This window comes from Betta splendens, chromosome 9 (genome assembly GCF_900634795.4).
Source record: "Betta splendens chromosome 9, fBetSpl5.4, whole genome shotgun sequence".
Taxonomy (NCBI): domain Eukaryota; kingdom Metazoa; phylum Chordata; class Actinopteri; order Anabantiformes; family Osphronemidae; genus Betta; species Betta splendens.
Window position 1 is genome coordinate 8,141,393 of NC_040889.2, and position 22,788 is coordinate 8,164,180.

Sequence of the window (22,788 nt, forward strand, 5' to 3'; positions counted from 1 at the left end):
GGACAGCTACCGGCAGACCTCCCTCCATGCAGCAATTGTTGGCTTATATGTGCAGGAGTTGAATAGCTTGTGCACAACTAAGCCGATACCGGATGATAATATTGATGGAATGCTTAATGAGACACCCTCAATTTGTCCCTCAGTCATTTGCTGCGTTGTGTGTCTTACTACAGTGTTACTGATTTTATTAAATACACCTTCCTAATTGGAGCTTGATAACCACCTGCTTCCTTCTGACTGCTAAGCTCTTTACCCACTCCCTGGTGTTGAAGGTGGATCATTACAATCATTACAAACTGACTCTATACTGTGTGCGCTTAGGTGATCACTGTTTGCCCCTAAGAGCTTATTACATGGACTTGCAACTGTTCTATCGCACCTTCCTTTCAATAGGTTCAGTCAATTTCTATGAGTTCATTCCTGTTTTCTACTCTTGCATAAAAGCAAAATTAGTTTCAGTAGCTCTCTAGACGAATGAAGAAAATATAAAGGTATCAGCACAATATGTATAATTGTAGAGAGTAAGATGACAGTGTCACTTTCGTTCTCATACCTGGCTGGTTCTAACCTACTTACTAACAGAAAGGACAAGAGTTAACCTGGCTTTTTTAAATCATTCAGCCTGGCACCTCTAAAGCTTTAGAAGCAGGTTTAGGGTAGTGTCATGAAAGTGGTATTAATCTACTTATGTAAATCACCATTTGTCTTCTGTAAACCTAACGCCCAAATGGGTGAAGAAATGCACAACCTTAAAACGCATAAACAGAATTTTACTTCAGGAAATGAACTACTGGGTTTCTTCCTACCCGTCCCTCATTGTGTGTAGCTAGTGTGGGCTGGTAGCTGCAGAAGTTCTCTATCCTGTTATCTTCCTCACAGCTTTGCTTAGTATGGTGTTCTTGTGGCACACTCAGGATTCATCAGCTAGGGGCGATATCTGTTCCTGTTCTCTTCCCACTTAATCCAAACCCTTGTGCTCGGCACACAGACATTTACTGCTGACTAAAAGCTGCTTTGCATGGTTTGTGATTGGAGTTGTATTTTCTCTCTACACTCTTGTGCAGTCTCTGTTTTGCTTTCACTCTTCAACATTTGATCCATTACACCATTCAGCATTTAATCAGTGCTTTCAATTTTGACCTTGACTTAAATTCATCATGTTGACATTTTGGTTGCCCAATGGCAGCTGCAGAAATCGAATGATCAGCTTTCCCATGTGCTCACAAAGGGCATGATGTTCAATATGTGGAGCATTACACTAGTGAAAGCTTGCAAAAGGTAATTATCATAAGAGTAAATGGAACGGAGCTCCATGCAGAGGAGATTCTAGTCCTCTTTCTCCTTTTCTCCCTCCCTCCATCCTTTGTCATTCTCTCCTCTTGTTTGTAAATCACTTTTAACCTAGAATCCAAACAGCTTTGACAGGGATTATGGAGTTTTGATGAGAGACAGAGAGAGGCTGGGAGAAAGTGAGTTTGAGGTAATGAAGCAGCAATGTCAAGGGATGATTTATGAATGTCTCTTTCCTTCACTCTCCCTTCAGTGAGATGTAGTCAGTTTAAATATCACATTTCAGAAAAATTCAATTCTGACCGTGCACAATGTGATCAGTGTACCATTTCTAGAAATTGAATAGCATTGTTTGTTTAATATACTATGCCCGGCCTTCAGTGATACGTCAGCAATATTTCCACCCTACAACAGAACAATGCACATTTGAGTCAATATCTGCAGATGACTGTAAAGCTTGGCAGAGGGACTGAGGCATTTATTAGGATTCACAAGTTTTTCTCCTTGTGGTGAGGCATGGGGAATAGGGCTGTGTATGAGTAATGATATCAGCCAGTTGAGTCACAAGCAACTGGGGCCTGTTGTTTAAAAAAATGCCATGCGCTGTACTTTACATTAACATAACGCTTCATATCATATATTAGCTAAAATTACATTTTATAACTCCTGGCTTTTGGCAGCAACATTAAAGGTAGCAAGTAGGCTGGTATGACAACCACTGGTGCTGCCTTTATTGGATTATTGCACAGTTTTTCCTCCCACTGCGTATTTACATTTTAGACAGTAAGCTGACATTTTTAGACAGTGTTGCTTTGAATGAGTAAGCAGGTAGGAGTTCAGTGGCATGCTCCAGGACAGAACGCAGCCTGTGGACTGTGTACAGTTGGGAAAGACCAGCTTTCTGGTTACTGAACAGAGATTTAGCTAAACTGTGATCATTCGGGTGTTAACTAATACTGTAGGTGTGAAGCTTTTTCCTAAAACACACATGCGAGGCTTAGACAGTTAGTGCTGTAGCTTACTGTAGCATGTCATGAATCTTGATGTGATCGTGATGTCCACCTGTTACATTCTGTACTCTTATGTGCTAACCTCAACACATAGCGCTTTTCTATTTGTCTTCATCACCACCACCTTGCAATGCAATCACAGTGCCCATCTCATCTGCAGCACCATGAAGGATGGATGAGTCCAGTGGAGGGCTCTTGTTGTTTTACTGTAGGGATGATAAGTTAAATCTGTGACAGGCCTTTGATGTTGCCTATATCTGCCAGTCAGAATGTATCGCCTCATTTGACTATATATTGTCATGACTACAAACACATAGCGCCACCACTCCCTGACTGACTAGACTATTACCATCTGTCTTTGTAAAGTGACTCTCCTTATTCATGAAAGCCTTGGATGAGAGTGTGTTGTCTTGTGGGAGGGACAGAGGCGGCTTTTGAATGAAGCCTTGATCATCGCAAATGCACGTCAACAGACATTTGTTGTGTAGGCACTGCTTCATATGCGAGACACAACTTCACTAGTAATCAGGAAGAACAAACTTAACCAAGCTTTTAATTGTTGTTTGTGTAACTGTCTGATCCTATTTAAATCATACTAGGGGAATTGCACAACATAAAGGCGTGTAAGTGGCATAATGACGGGTTTTACGGTATATCCTCTTCAAATGGAACTGGAGCTTTGTGTGAGAATTGAGTTAACAAAGCAATATACACATAATCATTAAAAAGTCTCTGTAAATTTGGACTGTCAGAACAAACTGGAATTGTTCAGCTGAATACTCTCTAATTAATACCTATTACATGATTTTATATTGAGACATTATTGTGCACACATCTAATGCAAATTGCTTTTTCTCCAAAACACGTTTCTTGATGAAGATAATATGGCGAAAATGCAAGAGATTATCTAATTGCACATTCAGCAGACACTAAACAGTATTAGCATCCATTTAAAGGCAGCTTTAAATAATTGGTTAACTCCTGTATTGGTTGAAATCTAGCTCACCAAACACAGCTTAATGTCCAAACGCTGCTTGTACTTAAAATAAGGAAATAAAAAAAAGCGTCCACTATCTACTAATTACTGCTTTTTACTGACTTATCTGTCACAAGGCCGAAGTAGCTGTGTGTGAAACCCAACATGAGCTCCACAGTCCATAAATTACAGCAGAAACAATTAAGGCCCAGACTTCCTTCTAGTCATTTGAGTGACATATCAGATTTTTTAGTGCCGTTAAATGAGGCATGGCCCATTATATGACCAAAGGTGTCAGTACTTTCTTCAAGCAGAAGAGTTAGGTCACTTTTTGCTGACTTGGGCACCATAATTCAAACAAAGTAAGATGCAAATTTCATATTTCAGCACCGTATCGTAGTCATTGTTTTTATTGTTCACATTTTAATAAGCGTTTTTTCCAGATAGCTCAGGTTTGTTTCTGTTTCCTGCCAAATATTTTGATAAATATGAAAACTAGGTTTGGCAGTGGATTCATGTACATGACCATTCCTCTGTGAATTCATCCAGTATTCTACTTCATGTTCATCTTTTTTGGCGTTTGCAGCTCCATTGAGATGGGATGAAAAATACATTTGAGGGTTGATTAATAAAGAAGTGCGTCTTTTATTCACGAGCAGATTCTGCTTTTGTCAGTGTCCTGGTTCACACCTGACTTCGAGGCCATAACTTGTTGACATCATACAGCGGGAACTTAATGCACACACATGCACGTACAGTATTCACTGCAATCACACATTCTCAGAGATCGATTCCCACTGAGAGGCCTCCTGACGAGGCGCCACACTGAGCCAGAAGGCTGGCAGCCCTTTCACAGAAAGACCCCCCCTGCACACTCCAAAACCCTCTCTCCTGCTCCTGTACATGAAATATGGAACAAAGATGAATTATACACAACACCTGCTCATTTGACATGCCAAATATACACGCCTTATGCGGCGGTACCGGAGCTTCTGTGGTGGCACACCTGTTCCCCAATGTGACAAGGCAGTGACGCCTCATTTAGGTGTCCCCACTGAATCATTCTGCCTGAATCTATTATTGATACATTTAATCTTTCATGTCGCTCAGCGTTTGACCTCTCGCTGTATGCTTCGCAGTCGCTGTGTATCATAGAATGTACGCTTTGATTTGCCAGTGTTTAATTGCTTTTTACAGAGATGAATGTGCTTCAAGAGGGAAGCGTATTGATTCAAGGTTGAGCAAGCACTAATTCTGTGTTATTATTATACTTACAAGACTGTTAGTCACATGAGCTTGCAGGTGCACTCGAATGAATGGATCTGACATTCTAGACATGACATGAGAGAAGGGCATATTCATAGAGTTCATGGAAAACGTATTGAAGAAAGGATAATGAAGGATTTGCTCTGAATATCTGTGCACGTAACAAATCTTAATTTGAGGATTTGTTTGCCCTGTAGACTGTTATAGTGAACATCCTCCCAGATTTTACCATTACCATTTTATCATATAGCCTGAAAGTAAAATTTCAGTGCACTTATAGTACAGGTCTATACTTTTAAAAGCCCAAAGGACACTTACATTACATTCTGGAGACTTGGTAAAACCTTTGCCGTCAACGTTAGCCATTGTATGAGGAACTGTCGATAACTGCCAAAGCAGGGCTAAGTGCTTGGAAGCTTCAAAAAATACCTCATGCTGACAGTTCCATTTAGTCAGGATTCCTCCTCTGGGTTGCTGCAGTGTGTGCTGCTGAGGCATGCGCTTCCCCTCATCTTCTCCCGTCACTCCACTTACTCACATATGCCTCTGCCTCCTCAGATTCATGATAACAGTCATTATCACCCTCACATGGAGGCATGGCACCCACCAAGATGGAGACTGGCTCGCTATTGAAAGGTCACGCAGGAGGGGGGACAGAGAGGTAGGCAGGACGAGGAAATGCAACACTGAATCACGTAGTTGGGGCCCAAAAGACCCACTCAGGAAGCAAAACAGGTGAGGTGAATATAGTCATTATAGGTCAAAAAGCATGATTACAGTTGCAAATGAGAAGGAGCCAGTCAAGGGAATGAATCCAGAGGGGGGACAGATGGTCATCAAAACATCTGTCCTGTATCTACACCCAGGGTAATGGCTCATGAGAAGCAGCTGGCTAGGCAGGTTATGAGCTGAGGGAACTCAGCAGTGAAGGCTGGTGGGCAGCTGAGGAATCACAGGTCTGAAGGACTTGATGCATGTCTCCACCATTGTCATCCTTCTTAACCAGCATGGCAGAATCAAGATAGACTCACGTTGCAGTGGCAAGAAACCTTACAGTACTTGAATAGACCGGTTTAGGGACGGTCGCAAAAGTGCATGAATGTGTTTTTACTTAGAGGTTGTTGCAATGTCATGACATAAATAACTGCTGGCTTATAAAACACATTTCTGAACCTTGATGAAATAGGCAGTAGTCCGTTTGCTGGGAGTGTGTTTGGTGATGCAGCTTCTTAGCATTGTTTCAGTGCTGTCTGCAGTGTTAAGTCGTCTCTGTCCAGCTCTTATTCCAGACATGTCTGAGCCCCTGGCGCCCGCTCGACTCACACATGGACTTACCTCCTCTGTCGAGTGTGTTTAGCCTGCAAATGCCTAGGGCTCAGAGAAAAGGGTGTTCCTCAAAGGCTGTGATAAAACTAATCTATAAACAACACAATCCAATCATCGAAAGCCTTCTGCACTCATCATATCAGTTATGTTACACAACATAGAGGCTGGAGACCGATACAACACAGATCACGTTTAGTACAGTAGGTCTGTGCTGCTCTCTTATTTTCTGTATTAGTGAGGATGCTTCTGCCATTTCGGTGAGACTGTAGTAGCTAACACACATAGTGGACAGTGTAAACAGAACATACAGTATGGTTGCAAGGCTGGACCACTGCCATAAGCCATACATATGATATTGAACCACTAGAAGAAAACAGCCTCTGTTTGAGAGTTTATTAGATTTGAGTCGCTATAAGGATATAATTATATGATCATCAAATGCAATTTATGACGCGTCAATTTTCTATATGAAACGCATCAAACAACGCTAGTTTGAGTAGGTATCTGCGCATTTGCATCCCACAGCAGTGCAGGTACAAGTATTAGGCCCATGTTATGATTCACATGATCCACATGATTCCTCGCTGTGAAAATGAATGAAGCTTCAACCTTTTAGCTAGAAAATGTAAAGTGTAAAAAAAGTTGCTTCCATCTGCTGAATTGCCACATTTGCAGAATCTTCTTCATCAGCCTTTGCCAACCAATACGACGAGTGTTGATTTAGAAGAAATAGAGGAAAATGGTGAAAGCAGAGTTTTACAAAGTGACAGGTGCATTATAGTAGCAGATAAAACATTGAACCCATTCACACTTAGAGAGATCTGCTTCCACTTTGCTAAATGCAATTAGGCCCTTCCGCCATGTCTGAGTGACACCCTGAAGGCCTTTTAAGAAGTCAGCACAAATAGATAACAATATGGGAGGGAAGGTATCGCCAGAGGAGGGCTTGTCCCGCTGTGCTCGTGTGCATGACGAAGGCAGACAGAATTAAAAGACCTCACACATTCTCTCGAAGGCATCGAAATTGTTTTTACCCCCAACAGGGATGAAGAGAGAGTGAAAACTGGAGCGGGAGAAGTGGCCATAAATCATACTTTACTGTTTGTTCATGGTCTCTCCATCTCCATCTCGGAGAGAAGAGAAGAGAAGAGCACAGCACTTGTAGAACAGTGAAGAGCCCTTGTGAGATGTGTTGCAGAGTTATCCTTCTTGTGCGAAGTTCCTCGTGACATCAAACACATTGTCTGTCTCTTGGAGCAGTGAGTAGGCACCATAAACCAGGCAGAATCTGTTACTCCACACACCTCCTCTTAGCCGTTTGCCTGTGCTTGCTTTTTCTTTTTGTTTCTCTCCACCACCGCTCGGATGCTACAGCTCCACCAAAACACTGTAGTCCTACTTTGTCATGAAAGCTTCCAGTGTCTCAGAGGTCCTTGCCTTGATGACCAGACTGTATCGAATCCTCAGCCTTGATGTCTTTTGAGGCTTCGTGGCAGTGATGTTTACTCACTCCAACACCACCTCCAGCGAACCAGTCATCAGTGTAAGCTCACGCCTGGGTGTGTGTGCGCTTGCGGATCAGTGGTTGGTTGGAAGCCATCTGTGTGTAACTGTAGACCAGGTTTGAAAAATGGTAGACTCACTCCTGAAGAAATACAACCCTTCATCCATGTCAACACATTTGATTTGATTCTGTCTGTAGCACAGCCGTCTGTCATGGTATTGAGCCGAGGAGTGAGAGGCTGCGGGGGGGGGTTGTACATGGTGGTACGGTAGTCTTTCTGCATGACATTTGTAACAGTGATACTGTGATCCAGATCACATGGTGGAGCCAGTTCCTGCTGGAGTAGCTGCGATGCTTTTTGGTTGGTTAAAGGTACAAGGAAATGACAGTTTGAAGGTGTCTTGCTCCTATAATTGACATTTTTGGAGATAAAACAGGATGTTTTGGCAGAGAACAGTTCTTGCACTGTGCAGGAAAGCTGGAGACCTGCCCTCCTGCAAGAGCTGTTATCTCATGGGAGTATGGATTTCTTAATCCAATCAGAAATAAATTGACACTCGGAAGCCAGAGGAGTTATTCAATTATCAAAGTAACATGGTGTTTTTTTAATGTTTTCTGTCTGATAACATCTTTATTTGTCGAATCTTTTTAATTAGAACACTGTATTCATTATTATTGACATTAAGAAAACATCAGATTAATGCAACATGGTAACTGTCATCAGATTGTGCAGTTCCATGTTGAATTATGTGAAACTTTTTGTGTTAAAAGATGTCACTACTTCTTTGTCCGCTGTTTTCATTTTAATACCATTTTAGATACATTTTTTTTTTCTCTAACATTTAATTGTACATAACACAGCCACAGAAAAGGCAGCTACTATATGGTATTAAAAGGTCCTAGATCTGGAAATGAACAGAAAATAACCCAAACATTAGAAACGTACTCTTGACCCAAACAGAAAAAAAGCATCATTGTTAAGAAGTGAGAAAAAAGACTTTGAAATTCCACAGAGAAAACAATTGATATTGCAGCTTAAATAATACAATATTGCACCAAGTAGCATCCAGTTTGGGCTTCGCTCCTTCGACGCGGCCTGGCAGGGAAAAAGGATTGATATTGCATAGATGAGAGTGCAACGTATAGTCAGTAAGTAATGACCCAATATCTGCTGCACGTTGAAACGGTAGGAGCAAAGCAGTAATTCTGGACTATTACAGTAGATGCTGAGACCGTGTGGGTGCTTTTTTTGGGCACGTGAGTCAGAGAACCTTGGAGGGTGCTGGTGTTGAGGGCGGCTGTTTCCTGCAGCAGCCTGTGCACGGGCAGCGGGCAGGGACACGCGGGAGGTACCAGCACTGTAGGTGATGAAACGACACGTCTTTAAGATAATGGAAGGATGCGTAGTGGTCTAATGAAGCTTGGCTCGGTCCAGATGCTCCCTCTATTAGCATGTAACACGGCTGAAGAGACTGGCTGTCTATGAATGCACACGTGACATTTTGCCAGATGTGCTGATTATGAATAGACAACAAAGTATTTCTACTTCTAAATATTAATGTTATAAATGTGTAAGTGGGCGTGTCTCTGCTTGAACAGGCCTGTAAACCTGCTGTACATGTGGATCTGTGCACGTCCAGCTTTCTGCCACGACTCACGTGCTAACCTCCAGGGGTGGCCTGTACTTGCTGCCAGCCTAATAAACTTAATGGACTCATATCTAACCCAAGATGAGTTCATCAGGTGGCTTCATTATACACTGGCATTTTAAACTCCTCATATTTATATGCAAATGGAGAAAGCAGGCCAGGGCCAAGGCCAAGTGGTAGCAGTGAGAACACATCTGACTAAATGCCTGGTCGATAAAAACACACCTTCTCTGTCAAGGCAGTGGCATGACTATTGTTAAACTCTTTCCTTAAACTACTCCACTGTTGTTTAAATGTTTTAAATACAGTTCAGGTTTGATCCTATGGGAGGGGCTCTAGAGGGTTGAAAATCTGCAGCTGACTAAAGGGCACAGCAGCAGTGACAGATGTTGAGCCGCCGCCGCTGCTGCTGCTGCTGCTGCCGCTGCCGCTGCTGCTCACAGAGGCTGCAGCTGTTGCGCCCGCTCTGCCAAGACAATCATACCCCACACTCCCCGCGAACACACCTCGCTCTCACTGTCTCCGTTGATCTCAAGGACCATCCATTGTCTGCAGCTTGTTGTGCTGCATCCACATCATTTCTGTTTCTGCACCGAGTTCCGTTATGCCTCTGCCTCCACCCACGTGTCTAACCAATTACAGGGCTGTGGACTCAGTGAACTCACTTCATCAATTCATCCCTTGCATTGTCAATAACAAAACAACAAAAAACTATTGCGTGCCCCTGTCCCATTCCTCTTTTTCCTCATCATGGTTCCCTCTCTTATCTTAATTTTTTTTCCATCCAACGGCTCCATTTCTCTGCAGGATGGATCCTCTCTGCCTGCTGCTGGCTGGAAAACAAATGGCTCCACACAAACCCAAGCGGCTCATGAAAAACCCACCTTTGGCCAACTTAATCAATAGCAAAACCTCTAATTAAACGCTCCCTTAGTTTCAGACGCTCATACGTTTCAAGCTGTAATTTCCTTCCTCCCGTTGCATGTGCTTAGGCTAATCTTTGCTTGCGTTCCTTTGATTTCATTTTCTCACTCACTTCTTGACACTTCTTTACCATACCATAGCAGCTGGACCTCCATAAATGTCAAGCGTCGCTGTGGGTTTTGTGCCTGCACAAGGCGATCATAGATATAGAGCATGCAATTATTTCAAAGTGCCTGAAAAAATGAATGAAATGCCATGACTCAAGGGACCTTAAACCTTAACATTACCTATGATTTACATAAATTAATTTCAATCAGTCTATATTTCACAGACAGATCCATATTGGCCGAGTTACATTTCACATCTTTCACACAGGATTGAAAGTCGTGTAAAATCACAGCACCAGGCACATGGTTTATTCATCTGTTTATAGTTCATACTATTTTACAATGACATCACTTCTAACTGTACAGTCTTGTTACTTTCCTTTTTATGTTGGCAGCTTTTTGTGTGTAGGAATGGGTGGAAAGATTCATGTGCTGAATATCCCAAAGGTCAAATCCGGATGTGGCTTTCAAACTGACAGCTTGCCCTTGTGCAGTAGTGGAGAACATGGGGAGCATCATGACAAATTGTGTTACTAAATAGTTTAACATTTTCTGTAATCAGAACTTTGAAGTTGGAAACATAAAGGAGGACAGATCAGGAGGTGGAGTTAAAGCAAACAGCCTTAAAATGTCCTTTATACCTTATATGTCATGTGACAGTATGCCTACTGTGCTAGTACCTGTACAGTACATCTAAAGCATTTATAATCTGATGGATGAATTGGTTATTAATTCATCCAAGACAAGATTACTTTTATTGTGAATTGATGCTCTACACAGTAAACAAAATCGAAGTGAAAATATTCACCATCATTATTTTTCCTGGCTGGAGATTCGTTAGAAAACTGATGCCACTTTCCACATCTGCGCATGGAGCTGGAGCCAGGAGTCAGCCAGTGTTGCTTCACATAGACTGTTGAAAACAGGCTGAACCAACAGCAGTGGCACCTCTAATTAGCATGCTGTATTCTGTCGCCTTAAGCCTCACTCCAGGAAGTCACTGCACTCATTACATAGTTACAGCAAGTATACAGTAATAATCGCAACCCATGTTTTTATCATGTAAATTTAAGTCAGTTAACTTATGTTGTTGCACAGGCGAGAACGTTTTTCTGTGTATTTATAGTTGTTGAGTGTCACTAACTGAGCATCATCATGGTTGCAGCTGTACACATAGGCAACATGTAAAGAAAATCACAGCCTTTTGTTATTCCTTTAAATCTGCGCCACGTTGGAATCAGCTGTGTCCCTTGTCGTTGCTTTTACTGTTCGGTGTGTGCATTTATTTTTCTTATGGCAATCTGCGCTCTGCAGGGACGCAAGGAGAGCGAGCTCCGAAAGGTTTGGCCCGAAGATAAATTGGGTAACCTTCTTCTGTCATTAGTAATACCTTTTCCACTGGTGAACAGCAAGACAGAGGAGGAGGGGGTTGATGGAGGAAGGAGAGACCAGAGGGAGGGGGTAGAGAGCCAGGAGTCAGCGGTAATTAGGCATGAGACAGAAGCCCACTCTGCTTAGCTTAGCTGGCTCAAGTTTCACACCTTGAGCCGTCTCTCTGTGCCTCCGAGGCCCCAGAGCTCAGCGAGAGCCGCGACTGCTGCAAGGTGTCCAAGTGAAACAGAGAGCAGACCTGCAGCGGCCCTGTCCTGGCCCTATCTTCAATCCATCACCCTGCCTACACGCTCCTCAGTCTGGCCGGCTGGCAGCGAGGTGCTTTGTGTCTGGCTGACTTGTCATGACTGTCTGGGGCACATGATTATGAATCCCACTAGAGCCGGTTAAAAGCGACTGCACAAGTGAAACACCTTGAAGACTGAAAGGCACGTCCTGAGAGCATTACTTATACATCAACATTTATCCTTAGCTAAATAGATAGTGATTAGCGTTATATTTAACTGTGTAGATATAATTCTGTGGGTCATAGTTTAGCACTTATGGGTAAATTGCACAGTTGTTGACACCGGTGGTGCTTGCGGTTTCGCCAACTTTTGATGTAGTAAAATGTACACAAACTGTTTCCAAACTGCTTCTCAGTGAGCTGTTACTACAAGACAGATTAATGGTGTTGCTTGTGTAACTTTTCTAATTTGGAGTCAGGTGAAAAATATACAGATTTCTGGAAAATGGAGATGCCATTTCCTGCATCTTGCTGGTGCTGCACTGACATTTATAAAAAAAGTGAGAATAAATGCTTATGACTATACTGCAGCTTCACAAGTTGTACACTAAGTCACTTTAGGGAAATATCAATACCTGTATCTGGTAAATATAATTTTTCTCTAAGGGAAAATGTGATGTGCTCATAGCAACAACAACTTGCAGCTTCTGTAACACTGAACACAACAAAATAATACTTTTCAAGTTACAAATAGCAACTAGTGTATAATTAGAGAATGCTCCAATCCGTTAATCAAATCACTCAGTACTTATTAGTTCGTACTGTATTCTCAGTTTGCACTAAGCAGAAATGATCTAAATGGACATGCTGAAAAAGCAGATGAGCTGTTTTTGCTTTGCTTTTCAAAATAAAAGCAAATGGTGGTCGAGCTCACCACAAGCGTCCCACCAACCTCCATGACTGCACTGTTTTCAGAAAAGGCCTGTGTTGACAGGCCCTTCATTAGAGCCTTTGTCCTAGAAGAGCATAGTACGTAATTAATGTCTCCATGATGGATTACATGGGTGGGTTGCAAACAGCGAAGAGGTTGGCAGAAAACTGGAGAATTGATGGGAGGCTATTTTCCCTATCGAACACGCCTACCGCGTGCCCCTCTGCACCAGCGCCCAAACTGCTGATTGTAAAGTCACAATATTTACGCCACTAGTGAATTTAGTACAGGTGCGAGTGAAAATTAACCCCCCGCGCCTCTACTTCCCCGCTTCCTCCTGGTGTCTGTGCCAGAAAATCAAAGTTGGACGTGGCCTAACAAATGATGTTCTTTATTACAATTCTCACAGGTGGGGCTTGGGGTGGATGTAAACCATTAATCAAAGCCATCGTTAATGATGCAGAAAGCGCTGTGAAAATGAAACCCCTTCTGTTCCCCTTTCCATAATGTCGAGGTGGTTTGGCGTGTCCCTCTTGGCGCGGTGAGGAGCGTGCATCTGTCTTCAGCGCCATATCCTGTTGCAGTTGTTTGTTTTCTGTGTCAGTAGGAGAGAGTTGAGCAAGTATTAGCCACTGCCCTCTTACTATTTTAATGATCTTGAGGTTGTTGCTCCAGGGTTTACTTTAATGATTTTAACATTTGACTTCCAGACAGAATGCCAGGATGAACGTCAAACGTGCTGGCTTCCCTCACTGCCGCCAGCCAGTGTTTGAATAAAACAAACCAAATCAGAACTAATTGCAACACATAGCTTTTTACATAAAAGATCAAGTGGGCTCAAGTGGAATGGCATCTAATTGAAAGTGCACGCAATGTTTGATCTCAGTGTTTTCCATTTAATTCGTTCCCCAGGGTGGCAAAACGCGGTATTATCCATCCAAACCCTGGAAATGGTTTGGATGGATAATACAGTTTAAGTCTGACAGGAACTGCTTTGCACGTTCACCCAAGAAATAGCATTCGCGCCTTAATGTTAGAAGCATCTTGGTATCCTGAGTCCTTCTGAGGCCTGTCAATCAGCCCAATGGCGCTTGTCAAGATTTCAGTCCAAATAAATGTATCTGTCTTTCTGCTGTTTGGCGTGTGGTGCAGTTCGCTGGTGGATGAGGTGACTGGCTCAATTATACATTTACTTAGACAAGTAATATCATGCTGCCACTCTGCCGGAGCCGGGGCTGATTATGCCGGCTGCACAAGCTGTTTTCCCAGCCTCCTGTTCCTCCCCTCTCACTGATCAAGACATTCATCCCAAGGAGAAGCGCACGTACAGGAGCGACAGCAGCTCCCGTCAAAGGGAACCGCTCGCTGGCTTTTACCCGGTTTTTACCCCCGCGTGGGATTCTAATCTTAAGACCCAGCATCATTTCATCACCATCAGGCGAAGCTTTTAGCATGACTTATGTTTAGAGATATGAAAAGCGTTATCAGGACCATATGTCCTGGCTTTGATTGTCATCAGTCTCAAGGTTATAGAGGAATAACGAGCCGTACCTCCCCGACAGGATGCGCTGGCATTTTTTTTACTTGACTGTTACTATCACTAAAATAACTTTAGAAGAACTGATGCAATCACAGGGCAAAAAAATCCTTTTGCTTGTTATTTATGCGTTCCCTTTGATGAAACCATGGTAAAGGTAACATGCAGCTGGGGTGTTTGATGCTGGGAAAACCTGCTGTTTAGGAAGACGTGATGTCTCATTTGTTTGTGGGGGCAAGTCTACATAAAAGTACATCACTTGATTGATGAGAAAAACCTTTGAAAATCCTTGTGCATGATGCAAACAAACATGACACTTCAACAACACGCTTTATTTTTCAACTTTTATTCACATGATTATTTGTTAGCTCTTCTAACATTCTTATTAGGCGGATCTGAACTTGCATCCTCTTTTTCCTACCCTATTTCTACATTCTTTCTCTATTCTTCCAGGTTGACTAAAACTCTGAGGCACCATAAGACACAGGTTCCCCAAGGAGGTCGTTTCCCTGCCTTACTGTGACAGTGACAGACCGACAGCAAGTTTCTGATTGAGCTGACAGCTCATGACTAGTGCATGCCTGCCTCTGCAAACGGTGGCAGCAGGAGATGCTACCCTGAAGTTCATTAGACGTGTTCGCAGTGCAGACAAGCCAGCTGATAGCCTTACGTTGACCTGAGCTAGTTCAAAGCTATGCCAGTGTTCATTCCTTGCCACCCCGAGTCCTCGCTGACACCCGCTCTGCTTCGTCGCAGATAATTCCGCGCTTGTGACACGATAATGTACATTTATTGAAATAGTGGTAATAGTTTTGGCACATGTTCTTCCTTATGCCAGAGCTGTGACTACAAAATAACGGCAGCACATTCAATTAACACCATTTTTACTCACTTTTGCCATAATGTGTCTTTTTAAAAATGGATAAGTGAAAACATGCTGTTAAAGTAATCTGCTTAGCAGCACAAAGATACCATCTGTGGAAGTGTCTTCATGATAGACTCAGTAATTAATAAAAGAAGCTGTATCTCTATTTTTTTAATATTCAGTTTTATGGTTTTATAATTGTTCCAAACAGTTTGGGTAAAGCGAGATGTCTCTGATATAATAATCAATTCCACCAAGAGCACAAAGATTCAGTGTGTGGTCAGATGGCCGTATGCTCAATACAAGTCGTTTCCTGGACTCTGGTCACCAGGGAAACCTTCCATGAAAGCTTTTAGTTCTGTGTGTGCCTCTGTATATTTGTCATAGCGTGATTACACACATGCAGCTAGCAGCATCTGCAAGATTATTTTTTTATGTAACCATGGATGTATGTATGTGATTACTGTATCCAGGCACCTGCTATCCACTCTGGGCTTGTGAGGGGGAGGGAGGAGGGAGGAGCAGGAAGCTGTTTGCCACCGATAGGACTAAATAGGTCCTGTATGTATCACAGTTAATGAGGACTGAATGTCCACTTTTTTCTGCTGCATTCTACTCAACTGCCCAAGATTAGTTTCTTGTTGCTGTCATGTTTTCTAATCCACTACATAGAAGTGGGTTGAGTCACCTTTACCGTTACAAGAACAGTCTAAATAACAGCAGTTGTGTCATGCACACACAGTGTTGTACTCATTTTGCTCCTCTATCTGACTTTTAAAAATAATGGTTCACTCCGTTGAAAAAAGAGCTCATTCTCTCTCATTTGTTTGTTAACCTTCTTACCATATATTGATGAAGACGTTCATTGAGTCTGTACAGCTTGTTTCTTGCTTTTGAATAGACTTACAGTACTGTAAGTGAATTCCTCATGTTGCAGTTGTTGAAAGTAACAACTCGGGCAAACACTTTGTGTGGCAAATACCTCTCCCTCAGTTGGTGATTGTTCAGGTTTCCTACAGGTCACATCAACGCAGTGAATTGATACAAACTCCTGCACAAGTCAGACATAAACAGGGTTGACAGAATATACATGTCAGGACCTAGAACACTAGGTTGACACAGGGAAATGTACTTCAAAGTACAGATCCAGCACTTGGACAGTCGCAGTGATGTGCTTTATCTTTGTTCACACGAGGTAATGCAGACGTGCGTGGCCAATCGGATCAAGCTGATGTGCAGATTTTGACTTGAGGGAAGATCTGCGCTTCTCCAAGCAGACAGTGATGCCGCTGAGACAAGCGTCTGGTGGAGGTAGGATATGAGTTTCTGTGTCAGCAGCGGAGTCAGGTCTAATGAGGAGAGACAGTCCTGCTCTACCCTCTCCTCCCCTCAGTCACATACTGTAACAAAGAATTTAAAGCATGATAAATCCACACCTTACACATTTCACTGGACGCAGCCCTGGATGTGCTTTCACACTGTTATGAATGAAAGGTTTTCTTTGAGAGGGTCACATTGTTATTGTTGTTCCAAAAATCCAATCAGCCTTTATTAATTAGATGTAAATGTTAATATTCGAATCAGTATTGGTTGACTTATGTCCAGTTACTATGGCAACCATAAGTGTAGATTTACTGCGAAAGGAAACAGGCCTTGACCAGCTATCCTGTAATATTTAAAACGTTGGCACAGTAAAGACCCCTGGAAATGTGAAGCACAAGAAATGTTTGCATTAGCAATGACCTTATGTTCTGATACAGCTGCAGGAAAGTGAATAGTGAGGCTGAAAAAAGGGGAAAGTGGATAAACATTTACCATGTGTGTGGGTGTGAGAGACATCTGTAACACTTTAAGGTTTTCTGTTGTCAGATCTCCTCCTCTCTTCTTGTGTGGCATTTTGTCAGAGCCAGCCTAGTGACATTTGCAGGTAGCTGAACTCTGGGACCTTTCAGTGTCACCCTCTGTTGTCATTTCTGACTGCTACAGCCCAGAATATGATGCACTCGCACTGCAGTGGTGGCGGTGATATACAGCATACCTCAAGGTCTGCCTGCCTCAAACTAGTTTTTCTACCGCTTTGTCAATTTCACATTCACATAATAAGATGAAGCACAAGAAATGGTTTAAATGTGGTATACTGTTAATAACTGTTACATTTGGTATGTGCTGCTCCCTGTAGATTATGTAAATTTTGACTAATAATAATTCCAACTGAACTCATATCCAAATCAAACCTTAAAAAAATAAAAATAATTCTTTGTTGTAGTTCATGATTCTCCAGTTTGTGAGCACTTCTGTGCGCTGCCTAATTGCCACTGATGAAATGAGATAGGTTTGGTCCCCAAGAGAGTGTAAAAGCACACACACGTTACCCATAAATCTGCTTTATAGGCCTGGTGCAAGGTGGCGGTGGCAGTTATATAGAAATCAGGTTGAATCGAACGCCTGCTGCAGGGAAATGGACCTGTTGAAAGAGCCGTCAGGAGATGCGTCACTCGGCTCTGCTCTTTATTTCATCATCAGACTGAAACTCTTTGTGTGTGCGCGTGTGTGTGTGTGTGTGTGTGTGTGTGTGTGTGTGTGTGTGTGTGTGTGTGTGTGTGTGTGTGTGTGTGTGTGTGTGTGTGTGTGTCACACAGGTGCAGCTTAAACAACTTCCATTTTGCGTAATTTTAAGACTTTAACGCGTTTGTTACTTTCACGCACCTGCCTGCAACCATCACTTCACTGAGGGTTGTCTAATTGCCTCTGAGGGTTTAGTGTTCTTTTGAAGATAAGCTGAAGACTATTCAGCATAACTAAGAGACACACACATCTGCAAGGAGAAACTTCTGTCGCTGCATTAACCCTCGCCCAATTTACATTCAGCTGTCTTTGAAATCTCTGCTCGTGTGTGGCTGCACAGCTGCCTTTAACCAAATCTCCTTATTGATCTGTGTCTGGCTGTAACCTCGTATCAGGGCTTTGCAAAGTTCTCTGCTGCATTAAGCTGTGGTCCTAATTGAAACCTCCCAGAGGCTAACTGGCTCGATTGCTCTGACATGTCAGAAAGCATCAGTCAGTTAAATGGGGCTGGGAGATGGAGAGCCGTTATTGCTGCCGCTGCTGCTGCTGCTGCTGCCGGTGCCGCTGCCGCCTGCAGGCTGTGACCTTGTGGTGACTGAGCTTGAAATATCTCCTCTAAAGTCACGGTTCATCCCTGGAACAAGCAACTTCTGTTCTCGACTAGATATTCACCGTGATGTGGTTGTGGGAGTGGGTGTGTGTACTGTATGTGTATGTGTACATGCACATATACTTAGATATGTGTGAACTTGTCTGATATCCAAGGCCAGAGGCTGCATAGTAATGTAAATGACAGTTGTTCTGCGTAGCTGTTGATCCTGCAGCAAATCCTGTCAGAGATTCATCCTTGGCTGCTGGGCAATGACAATTACTTGGATGTGCCAGAACATCAGAGCATACTGCATGTGAGGTATGACTACAAAATAGTCGCCATAGTAACACGTAGGCGATAACAAGGTGCGATAGGAAACAGTTTATGTTCCGTCCTGTGAGTCCACGATGCCATAACTCAACAGAAAATGCACTGTGTTATAGTTTATGCAAAACCCTTAATTCTTATTTTCGCAACATTACACCACTGACAGCTTCTCCTGTAGAAGTTGTAAAGAGGCACCTTTGCAAAGGTCATACAGTATGATGCAGGGAATTGCTTTTCCTCCTCAGCACTTTGATGCTCGTGGCTGCGTCCCGGCGTCAGGGAGGTGGAGTAACCCGCTCAAACGCGTCAGCAAATGTCCCGACATGCCCGGAAACGTATCACAGTTGAATAAGTGGCAGCCGGCGTGTTGCTCTTCACAAGCCTGACTGCGATGGGGGGAGAATCCACAAACTGTTTAACAGACTGGCTGCTGCAGCCTGGAGGCAGTAACATGGCAGAGGGCACAAACTAAACCAAATTTTGTCTACAGAAGTTGCAGCCACCTCTTTCGTGGTGAGCTGATGTTGAGAGCCTCTGGCTTTTACCCCCAAGGTGCAACAAGAAGTGCTTTAGGCGCTCTGTTGTGCCAACAGCCAGCACCTCACTGTACCTGTTGTGTGAACATCCCCACTCACCAGAGTGGGGATGTCTGGGCTAATTGCAAACTTAGGCAGAACAGCAAGCCAATGATTTTGTCCTATAATGAGGGATTTTACTTCACATGAATGGTTTTCTCAAATATTTAGACCACACACTCAGAACTTGCCCTTAAGCCTCTCCACTACAGTGTCTTATTGAAAGGTGACCTATTGCTCCATTCCCCAGGTTTCAGACTGGAACTGACAGATGACGGGCACGAGGAACGATTTTGTGTATCAACAGAGTTAGTAGTAAGTATGTTTTGTTCGTGGTTTTTAATGTAAGTGAACCTTGGCTCTTAGTGATTTGAAGTTAGATGGCACAGATGTGAAAGGAGAGTGAAGTAGCAAGGGCAGCGCATGTACTGTACAGTGTGAGTGGCAGCATCTCACAATGATTGACGCTGAAGTGTTATGGATTAAGTCCTTCCCTGTCACTCGTCGTACCAGTGAGGTGGATGGAGATGCCATAAGGGACTTGGCTTACACAGTGCTGTTTGCCTGAAACTGGCTATCAACACGGCCCTAACTCCCTTTGTTTTACTTTATGCATCTGGTCCACCCAGCTGCAGCCAATGTTTCCTCTCCCTGCTTTCTTTGTACGTCATTTGAGCCGAGCGCTGACACATGACAGTGTGTACATAATGGGGATTGCTAGAATCAGCTTGTCAAAGACATGGGCTCTGTTTGGATTGACTTAAAAGTGCAAGACTCTTGACCTTACAACAATATGTGACATCAAGATTTTGTGAAAAGGGCAACTGAAATACAGCCTTGAATTATAAGGACTTGCCCTCCGCTATTATTGTAGAAGCCCCAATCCTGCCTAAATCCTGTGTCAGTGTTTAAATAGCTTCCATAATCCTTAAATGCTAAACACCGTCATGTTGCATTGAGGAACTTGTCTCTCAAATGCACAGTTGCTTTTCTCTTCTTCTGGACATTTCAACAACCAAACACTGAATTGAATGTGACGCTTGACAAGTAATTTGCCTCAGAAGCCACAAATCTCCTTAAGCAGATGCATCTTTTGCCTTGAGTTGATCATTTCACCTTTGACCAGAGCCCAGCAACCTCCCTCTACAGTATAGTGACTGAGCCTGACGTTGCCCTTTGTGCCAGTACGTCCTAACCTCTGCTCCCTTAGCTTGTTATATGTTTTTTTAAATCCCACTGCACCATAGGCCAGAACCCAGCTAAAAAGACAAATCTCATGCAAGCCGTCTGGGTGAGGAGATGGTGAGGCAGCCTCACAACCTTTCTGCTTTTTCATTTTCCTTCAAGTTGCTAGTTTACAACTGCTCATAATCTCCTCAAGACGAGCAAAGCAACAGTAACTAATGAAGATGGAGATCACATATTGGACAGTGTGTGGGTTTGCTGAGGTTTTTAGAACAAACTGAATCTCACATATTACAGTACAAACTGTACACATACAGTAGAGACACAAAATGACCAAAGGACTGCAGTTTAATAATGTAGTTTCCACTAGGCAGGTTTATGGCCTGGTGAACACATGGACAGTAACTAAAAGAACATCTGATGGAACTGTACAAAATATGCCTTTGTATGTTGATTCAGATGAATTTGAAAATCAGTGCATAAAGGAAATGTAGCAACGCAGTTTGTAGTATTATACAGAAAGACTCACTCACACAAATAGACATAATAAGTGACTAGAAACTTTTTTTTACATCTCTTCATCCCAGGTGCACCGTAATGAACCTGCTTTGTTTCACTGCTTTCCTGTGAATGTGGCAACACTCAGTGAGCATCCAGCAGAGAACAACATAATAGGCTTCTCCCTGTAAATGCCTCTGAATGCAGTGTTCACCGGCACAGCCACATTAGAGCATGTGAAATGATGAACCACACACTAGTTTGGGTTTCCAATTCACTGGGGTGTAAAACACAAACCTAAAATTCTTCACAGCCTTGAATGAAAACTCACCATCACTTAGAGCTTAACCACGTTTAGCTTTGTGAGGGGACGCATTGTCAGCACTTCTGTAACAAGTCAGCTGATTATTACCAGGGCGATGGGCTCCGTGCAGTAGCTGCAGAAGTTAAAAAGAATAAATAAATACAGTAGGCCGATCTCGTCTTTACCCTGCTTCAGTGAAGTGGCAATCTAAGCTGCAGTGGTCATCAGGACGAGAGTCACTTGTGAAAGGTGATGGCCATAGACACACTCATTATAATAGCAGACAATAAGACCTACTGTTTATGGAGTGGCAGACTCAAGAGTTTTGTTTTGAAGGCTTGTGCTTTTCTACACGTCAGATATTTAGTCTCTCACCTCTCTAACCAGGAATGTGCACGTCTTTGTCCAATTCTATTCCTCGGCCTCTTTTTCTGCAAATGCCATCTTCTTTGTCTTTATTGACTGCCGAGCTTTGTCGTTCTTGTTTGGCTCGGGAACCCTGAAACAAGACACCTAATTGATTGCGATGGCGCATTTGGCCTTGTTTCAGCCTCAACGGGTCACTTTTTAAAATGCTCGAGCCGTGTGATGCGCTATGGCGAGACAATTCAGTAAGAGTCTGTTTTGTGTTTTGATTTGGCAGCCTGCCTCCTCTGCCACGGCCTAAAGATTGCCACTTTTTATCCATACAGTGAGCTCATTTGACAGCCGCACACAAATATCACGCTGTGAGAGTCCACAGCGCTCCCTTTCATTCACAAACACACACACTGTCTTTCCCCTCAAGCTCCAACACACCTCAACACACACAGGCTGTATTTATTTTGCTCTTCTGCCTCCACCTATTTGGCAGGTGGCACAGTGCTGGGTTCCATTAGGGAAAAAAATGGAGACAGTGAAAAAGCTCTATAAAGGCAAATAAACAATAGTGGAAGCTGCTGCCGGCTTGCTAGCGCTTTCTACCAGACAGAAATGGAAGTGCGATAAGGTTCTGTGCAGCCGCCCCCACACGGGTACCTAAGTTCACGTCCCCTTCCCCGAATTAAGCTCCTCGCTCAGCCGCTGCTTAGCAAAGTCTGCTCCTAACCCTGCACGTGCATTAACACACTGCATGGTGACATGTGCAACAGTTTGGAGCACACATCGACCTCATACAGACAAAAAACAGGCAAGTCTAGTGATTTAGGTACCTTTTTATACTGTACCTTCGAGGCTGACGGCCTCAGGTTTTATGGACATTGCATTGACACGTTGTAATTGATTGTCTTTCCAGATGAATGTAGCAGCACCAGGCTGGGTTTGGTTGTCTGGGCCATGGTGCCTCCTCACATTTAATATCCTTATCCTTGGTACAGCTGAGGTTATACGTGTTTCTACAAAGCTTGTCTTGTCCTCTAAAGAAAGGGCTGTCTGCCCTCACCTCCAGCACAGGATGGATAATGGAAGCTGTGGAAAATGAAACATGGGCAGCAGGGAGGTACTGTATTCAAAATTTCAAAACAAGATTAGCTATCTTTACTGTTATGTTCTGTGACATAGAGCAAAGAAACAGACTGCACTTGATGTTTGCAAGGACATATCTGAAGCTTAAACGGATAGTTAATTTATTTCTCCAGTGTATTTTTTATGATTTATTAAACATTAAATTTTGTCGTTAAACATTCAAACAAATAACATTAATAAATATGATCAATTCCACTCTCGTAAATGCAGCTTTAGATTTTACGCTCGAAGCAAAA

The 22,788-nt window shown here is 43.0% G+C and overlaps 1 protein-coding gene across 12 annotated transcripts in view; it reads left to right on the forward strand.

The window, feature by feature from the left end:
• Positions 1-22,788, forward strand: part of cald1a (caldesmon 1a) — a 224,633-nt gene that overhangs the window by 53,101 nt on the left and 148,744 nt on the right. For 9 of the 12 annotated variants that reach the window (XR_008695500.1, XR_008695499.1, XM_055511184.1 and 6 more), the window contains exons 4-5: positions 16,199-16,314; positions 19,313-19,377. The exons of 1 other annotated variant lie outside the window; for it this stretch is intronic. Coding sequence is in view for 8 of the 11 variants with exons in the window: in XM_055511184.1 (XP_055367159.1) it covers positions 16,287-16,314; positions 19,313-19,377 (93 nt within the window). In the remaining 3 variants the exon portion in view is untranslated. Of the gene's footprint in view, positions 1-5,100; positions 5,204-16,198; positions 16,315-19,312; positions 19,378-22,788 lie in introns of those variants that run through there. 2 more of the 12 variants (XM_041072526.2, XM_055511188.1) reach the window with 2 other exon arrangements.